An 8,040-nucleotide genomic window follows, 5' to 3' on the forward strand; every position below is an offset into this window, starting at 1 on the left:
GTAAGTGACAGAGTTCCTTCTATAAGGTAGTTCTTCCCCAAAACAAGAGAAAATATCCCCCATCCTCCTTAGAGGACCTATAAACTATAAGGGCACACTGCTAGATCAAAGCAACATTTCAAAAAAATACTAATGACAAAATATTTGAACTTAGAAATTCAATTTGCATTAACTAGTCATCCAGTCTGCCACAGGGGGAAAAAGTATTAAAAGTGTTTCATTAGAAACAAAGATTTGAAAAAAAAAAAAAAAAAAAAAAAAACAAAGATTTGAATTACAGGCAAAATAAAACCATTTTCCAACTGTTTTGAGAAACAACTCATGCATTCCCCAGCAATGAAGTATCTGAAAACAGGCACCAACTTCCTATTTAGATAATTACTTAAGAGGGCGCCAGGGTGGCTTTCCTAAAGGTACTTCCAAATTTGTTTGGATAGCTCTGGGGTGAGCTTCCTCCACATTCAAAGGGTGGAACAAATGGTTTAGTCCGAATCTAATCTGCATAGCCCCAGACAGTAGCTAGGATACTGGTTCTGAGTAAGCATGTGACCCAATTCTGGCCAAGAGACTATAGAGCAGGACAGTTTGAGGCACTGACTGAAGCTAATCCTACCCTTGGCCTTCCGTCGGGAGAAGTCAATCCATGTTCACACCAATGAAGCCTGCCTGACTTGTACTTTCTGCTTACCTGCAATCAAAACATCCTTTTACAGAAAAGTTGTGCTGAAGACAATGTCTTCTACAAAAACTTACACACCATCTACAAATGATGTTATGAATGACTGAGGCCACTGCTCCTTATATAGCAAAAGTTAAAGAATAAAACTTAAGGGATGCCTGGGTGGCACAGTGGGTTAAGTGCCTGCCTTCAGCTCAGATCATGATCCAAGGGTTTTGGGATGGACTCCCGCATTGGGCTCCCTGCTCAGTGAGGAGCCTGCTTCTCGTCTCCCTTTGGGGCTCCCCCTGCTTGTGCTCTTTCTCCTTCTATCAAATAAATAAATAAAATCTTTTTAAAAAATCAGCTTGAGATTTAGAGTTTCTAATTATAATCCATACAAAGGTATTATGAACAAAGTCTCAAAGCTCAGTATTATTTTTTCTGCAAAAAGAAGGGTCACAAACCAGATCCACAAAGTCAAATTTTAAAAGAGATGCAATTCCAGGGTACCTGGGTGGCTCAGTAAGCCTCTGCCTTAGGCTCAGGTCATGATCTCAGGGTCCTGGGATCGAGCCCCACATCTGACCCTCTCCTCAGTGGGGAGCCTGCTTCCCCCTCCCTCTCTGCCTGCCTCACTGCCTACTTGTGATCTCTGTCAAATAAATAAAATCTTTAAAAAAAAAGAAAAAAAAAAAAAAAGATGAAATTCCACTATCTCCAGGTGGAACACGCTTTCTCTGACCATTTGTTTATATATGCCAATCACTCACCACCAAGCCCACAAATTTTCAGCACGTCCTGCTCAGTTTCACTTTACCTACAGTCTAAGATGGTCACGCTGAAGTAAGACAGCACGTTATAAAGGGATGTGGCATCAAGAGGCCTCAAAAACAAGGACTTAAATAAAAGGCATCATACCATTTTTCTCACCTGGCGATTCTATTTAACCTTTAGGGAAAGACGAATAAGGAAAGCACCACACCACAAAGCTTATACCAACACAAGAAGAAATGCAAAGACAAAATGCAAAGACAAAAAAATAACCTAGAATTTCTTCCTTTCATCTTCCTTTCATGCCAGAACCAGAACTCAAACTGTAGCAGGAGATACCCTTCTAACAATGCTGGGCTTCTTCAAGCACTGCTAGAGCACAGATGTTTCCTGGGCACATGCTGGTCAGAGAACCAGCAACATCTTTCGCACACACAGTATCAACAGATACTGTTGATACTGTGTGTGTATCACTCTCTCTCTCTCTGCCTCTCTCTCCCTGCCTCTCTACTTGTGATCTGTCAAATGAATAAATAAAATCTTAAAAAAAAAGAAAGAAAGAAAGAAAGAAAGAAAGAAAGAAAGCTCTCAACATATATCATAGTACTGCTCAACATGCAATGAAGGTCTCAAATGCAGTTATTAAAAGTGGAGACAAGGGCACCTGGCTGGTTCAGTCGGTAAAGCAGGTGACTCTCGATCTCAGAGTTGTGAGTTCAAGCCCCGCAATGGATGTAGAGCTTACTTAAAAAAAAAAAAAAAAAAATTTAAAAATATTTTTTAGTTTAAGTAGTTAATTAAAAGTGGAGGCAAAGAAATGGAGCTAACCATAAAACAAAAGTCAAAGAAGAAAAAAACATCAAAAACCTGAGAGAACAGGGGCACCTGGGTGGCTCAGTCCGTTGAGCGTCTGCCTTCGGCTCACGTCATGATCCCGGGGTCCTGGGATCAAGTCCCACATCAGACTCACTGCCCAGCAGGGAGTCTGCTTCTCCCTCTCCTTTTGCCCCTTTCCCTGCTCGTTCTCTCTCTCTCAAATAAATAAACTCTTAAACAACAACAACAACAACAACAACAACAAAGAAACCCTGAGAGAACAAACCATTAGGGACCTGCTGAGAAGTGGCCTTGGGGGATGTGATCAAACACTGGGTCAAGGACGCAGGGAAAGAGGTAAGGCACCAGCACCCACCTCAGGCAGACCACTGGGGCTCCCAAGATAGCCTCGTCCCAGAGGACAACCACCAGTCCAACCTCTCTTCTGAGCAAGGAACCCCAAAGAGAAGGAAGTTAGCATTAAACAAGGAGAACAATTTCCTAATGAGGAGTCTGGAGACAGAGATTACAAGTGGCACCCAGGAAAATGTAAGGAGGGGGCTTTAAAAGGCAAACCAGTAGGTGTGGTCAAGTATTTCCCAGGTAAGCATGAATCTGGGCTAAATTAAAACCAACTCAGTAACTTTTCACTCCCCTCTTCTGTTGCAGATATCAAAAAATGTACTAGGCCAGGAACAGAACGTAACTGAAAACTAAACAATCACCCTTTTTAGATCTACCAAATCAAGGCAGAAACAAGAACCAGCAACAAGACTTTTTCCTCCCCTTTCCAAAAGGGGATACCAAAGTCTTGCCCTCCAACACGAGTAGCAAGAACCACACACTCCATATTTTGCTGAATTCTGTCCACACTGAGAGACAACTCACTCTCCTCCACATCCTCCCAGCCAAACCAAAATGACTGAGCCTTAGACTTTTCAAAAGCACAAGAGCAATCAAAAGGGGCCCTCAGCTAGGCTTTTACCTCCAATCTGAACTATCAAAAACCTGGTAGAAGTGCCAACCTCTCCCCAGTCTGCAGAACAAGCCATTTTTAGCTTGCCGGTTAAGTGTATAATCAGACAAAAATACAGAAGCACTGCCCTTTAAAGAGATCCCATCCCCTCCGAATCTCCCCCCTTGTAAATTCTATCTAAATATTCAATCGGAGCTATGAACAATTACTTCGATTTACCACTACACGTAGTGCGGCACGCACTGGTGACACTACCTTGCTAACTACACCGGTTCTATTTAAGGTATCTAATTAATCCTACAGCTGCAGTCCTGTTCTCCAAAGACTTCACCCTGAAAAAGAGGAAGGTGAGTATCTCCACAGAAAATTACCTCTTTTCTTTCAATCAGGTAAGAATATGTTGCTACACTACCAAATTCCACAAACCACAACTCACCTTTCCTACCAGTAAAAAAGGATGCATTTACTTTAACAAAAACAGGATATAAAACAAAACCAGTTCTAACAGTCTAACACATTTGCAGTAACAAGAACATTTATTTCCATTTTTTAAAAAATGAATGTCTCAGGGTGTCTGGGTAGCTCAGTTGTTGGGCGTCTGCCTTAGGCTCTGGTCATGACCCCCCAGGGTCCTGGGTTAGAACCCAAGATCATCCTGCTCAGCGGGAGGCCTGTTTCTCCCTCTCCCACTTCCCCTGCCTGTGTTCCCTCTCGTGCTGTGTCTCCCTCTGTCAAATGAATGGACAGAATCTTTAAATAAAAAAACATTGAATGTCTCTCCCATTAAATCTTCTGAACAAAAGAAAACTAATAAATTATAAAAAGCAATTTCAAATCAAGCAATCCATTTTGGGAATTATTTCAGAGTTCAGCTTCTAAACCCATCTTCTATTTTGAAGCACTGTCAGCTTTAGTCCTAAAAAGATAACATAAAACAGCACACAACAGCACCAAAATTAAACAGAAAATCTAAAGGATGTTCATGTTTTTGTATGGCCTAGGCAAAGAGAGGCATACAAAAGCCACCAAAAATGGTGCCATCCCCACCTTCAAGAAAAATCAATTGCAACAAACAAATGGATAAACTGTAGCACCACACACAGAACAGAATGCTACTCAGACCAAACACACAAACAAACAAACAACGCTGGGGTCGGGGAGAGGGCCAAAATGGACACTGAACTACTTATTAACACCTGCAGCATGAACTCCATGGATCAATCTCAGAAACTCGGGAAGTTCATGAAGCCAGGCACAAAAGACTGTGCCATAAGGCTCTATTCATGACTTGATGGAAACAGGAAACCATACATACAACAGTCACATCAGTAGTGCCAGGGGCTTGGGTTGGAGATGGATGCTCTATGCCGTCACACTATATGTTGTCTGTCAAATTCAAGCTATGATTCTTAAAAGGGTGATCATACGGTATCCAAATTATACTCCAAGAAATGAGTCCCTAAAACAAGTTTTAAGTATTGCTCCAAATTCTCTGGATGAAACCAAGAGACAATCCAGACAATGCTGAAGACCCTCTAGAACTGATGGATGTTAATTTACTCAAGAGTCAAAATTTAAGGAACTCAGCTACATAAAATCAAAGTTGACCACTGGGGCACCATCTGTGTTTCCTGTTTCTCGCAGGCCTAGACTATGAGTTCCTCCTTCCCTAAAATCAACATTCTATTCACCAGTTTCACTTTATGTTTTCAAATTACTAACCCAAAAAACTGCAAATTCCACCCACGATGTCTCACAATAATGTATTTTTCCTATAGAATGCCGCCATTATTTGCACACTCTTGGGCAAAATTAAGAATATGAGAAGGTGCTCCACAGCTTGTTTTAACCTGTTTTGATCATTTTGAAATGCATTAAGTCCATTACTGTTATATGCAGCTTCTCCCAAGTTTGAAAGCATTTAATTACATTTTTACTAAGATTAACAGTCAAATTCAAATCCTTTACCGACACCCTGTCCCGAAGAAGCATCAGATCCAAATTTCCAAATCTTCAAAATCATTTGAGACACAAAATCTAAAGCCATGGTTACCGAGAGCACAATAAACAAGAACACTTACTTACATATCTTCACGTCATGGGGAGGGGTGAGGATTAGCTCCAGAAAAAACACTACCATAAAACAAATCTATCAACGCAAACTCTGATCACGCATTTCCTGCCGACAATATACAATCAGATATGAGGTAGTTTTGAAAGCAAACACTTGACGTTGCTAGGAAGAGCAGTATGTTAATATGCACAGATTATTCCCATCAGCTCGTTTTCAGCGCACTTAAATGCTACGAAAATACCTCGGTCTAAGCTGCCTAACTCGAGACTCTTTTCCGGGAAGTGCTCACCTCCCTGTGGCACCATAAACTCCCTTCTTCCCTGGGTGCCCTCGCCAGTGAGAAGCAGCAGGCCTCGCTGGTCTCAGCTTCGCTGAGAAGCTCAGGGCTTCTCAACCCCGCACTACCGACACTTGGGGTGGGGGAGCCTGTCCTGTGCCAGGCAGGATACTCAGCAGCCCCCTCTTAGGGATGACATTCAAAACTGCCCCCACTGTCAAACACGCCCAGAGGGAGGACCGGAGTGGGTCAAACGCCCCGGCTGAGATGCAGGGATATAGGAAACCATCCCGGGAGTTCTCAACCTACAAAGTACTCGGGGCACTTGGTGGCTGGACTCCGCAGCAGCAAAGACTTCGGCAGTCTGGATCCGGGGAAGGGTGTCCAATACCCTCGCAGCGCAGGGCTCAAACCCTGACGCAGGCTGCCCTTCCCCTTAGCCGGCAATGCAGCAAGGTTATCTTTACCTTTATAGAGGTTGGTGACGGCGGTGGCTGCGTTTTGGAAGGGGACCCAGAGAGAAAGTCCTGGCTGCTGACACACTCGGTCTGAAAAAGCGGAGGAAAGAGAAAAAACAAAACAAAACAAAAAAAAACAAACAAACACAAAAGACACAGAAAGAGAGAGAGACACAGAGAGAGAAGATGTTATTTGGGCGTCAATCACTCCGGAACGGCCATATTAGGTTTCGCCATTTTGTTCCAGGGCTTCAGGATCCCACACTCAACTGCGAGGACGGCAGGAAAGGGGTCGCGGCGGGAGCAAGGGCGAGCCGCGGGGCCCAGAGGCGCAACCCCGGGACCGACCGCGGCCGAGGGAGGCGCCCCCTCCCAGTCCCCGCCCCGAGGCCGGCTTCGGGCACAATGGTCCGGCCCCGCCGCCTCCCTTCGCCATTTTGTGACCCGGGGCCCCTCCCCTCCCCGCCGGGGGGCGCCAGCAGCCGGGCCTCAGCCGCGGGCCTGCCCCCGGGAGCGGCCCCAAACGGGGGCCCCCCCCCGCGCCGGCCCCCCGCTCGGCCGCGGCCGCCCGCCGGGCCCGCCCCCCGCGCCGCCATCTTGTGGGGAGGGGGCGACCGGGCGGCGGGGGCGCGGAGGCCCGGCCCGGCCGGCGGGTGGGCGGCCGCCCTCGGGGTTCTCCACCGACCCGCGGACCCCGAGGCGCGTCGGCGGCGGCGGCGGCGGCGGCGGGGCGGCGGCAGCGGCAAGATGGCGGCGGCGGGCCTCACCTTTGTAGAGCTGGGCCACGGCGGTGGCCGAGTTCTGGAAGAGGTGCCACAGCTTCTGCTGCTTGTGCTCGGGTTGCGCGGCGGCCGCCGCCTCCTCTTGCAGCTCGGGGGGCAGCTGCTCGTCCTGCTCGGCCTCAGCCAGGCACTGCCGCTCCCACTTAGAGAACCAGTGCTCCGGCCCGTGCTCCTGGATCTCGGCCTCGCCCTCCTCCTTCCGCTCCTCCATCCTCCGCGGCCTCCCGCGGCCTCGCCGCCGCCGCCGCCGCGTCCTCCTCAGGCGGGGCCCCCGCGGGAGCGTCGTCGTCGAGCGGCCCGGCGGCGGGGCCCAGCGGCCGGCGGCGGCTCCTCGAGGCGGCCCAGGCCTCCTGCACCCCGACGGCTTGCGAGACCCGCCCCGCGACCCCGCGCTGTCCGGGACGAACCCCGCCCCGGGCCTCCCCCCCCCCGGGTCCCGCCGAAGGTCGCCGCGGCCTGGACGACCGCCGCCGCCCCTCGCCTTGCCGGCCTGAGCCTGTCTACCGCCCACCCATGGCGCCGCGGCCCCACTAGGGCCGCCGCCGCTGACCGCCGAACCCTCCGCAAAGCCCGGCCTGCGCCGCCGAGCCCACCCCGAAGACTGAGGAACGTCGTCGTCGCCGCCGCCGTCGACGCCTCTGCGGCTGCTGGTCCCCGCCCTCCCCCGCCCACATGCTGACTGGGGAAGCACCGCCCACTCGGCCTCGGCTCCCCTGCCCGGTTGGGGCGCGCCCGCTCCGAGCGCCCTCATTGGTCGGATCCGACCGGTTCCGCGTGCCGGCCTCTGAACACAGCACCGTGATTGGCTTACCGTGCTGTCTGCCTGACGTAACCAATGGGCGGGGGGAAGGGAGCGTGTGTCAGGAAGGATGGAAAAGGAGGGGGTGGAGCTGACAGTGGTTGCGTCCAAGCCAACCAAAGGGGAAAAAAAAAAAAAAAAGATAAAGATAAAAGGTACGCATGCGCCGTGGTTGCTTCCCCACCCCGCGGGCGTCGAGTGACAGTCACGTGACCCGGCCCAGCGACCGCGCCCCGCGGGGTCTTTTCAGGCGCTTCCCGGCAACAGGGGCCCCAGAATTAAGTCGGGCCACGGCGCCCTGGTGTCTGGGGTGGCAGTCCGTTTGCCCCAGTTCCTTGGGCTCCAAAACGGCTAGGGGCGTAGAGAAAGAATAAAACGTCCAAGTTGGCAGAGTGCGTCCTCCATCTGTTTATCTTAGAGTCCCAT

The 8,040-nt window shown here is 49.6% G+C and overlaps 1 protein-coding gene across 2 annotated transcripts in view; it reads right to left on the reverse strand.

The window, feature by feature from the left end:
- Positions 1-7,435, reverse strand: part of LOC111156015 (chromosome unknown C16orf72 homolog) — a 29,071-nt gene extending 21,636 nt beyond the window's left edge. The window contains exons 1-2 of one of the 2 annotated variants that reach the window (XM_022516546.1): positions 6,801-7,430; positions 6,043-6,123 (exon numbers count right to left, since the gene is read on the reverse strand). In XM_022516546.1, coding sequence (XP_022372254.1) covers positions 6,043-6,123; positions 6,801-7,026 — 307 coding nt within the window. In that variant the 5' untranslated portion in view covers positions 7,027-7,430. Of the gene's footprint in view, positions 1-6,042; positions 6,124-6,800 lie in introns of both variants that reach the window. The other variant, XM_022516547.1, reaches the window with a different exon arrangement.
- Positions 7,436-8,040: the final 605 nt, after the last annotated feature.

This window comes from Enhydra lutris, unplaced genomic scaffold (assembly GCF_002288905.1).
Source record: "Enhydra lutris kenyoni isolate GAN:26980312 unplaced genomic scaffold, ASM228890v2 scaffoldscaffold45, whole genome shotgun sequence".
NCBI lineage: Eukaryota > Metazoa > Chordata > Mammalia > Carnivora > Mustelidae > Enhydra > Enhydra lutris.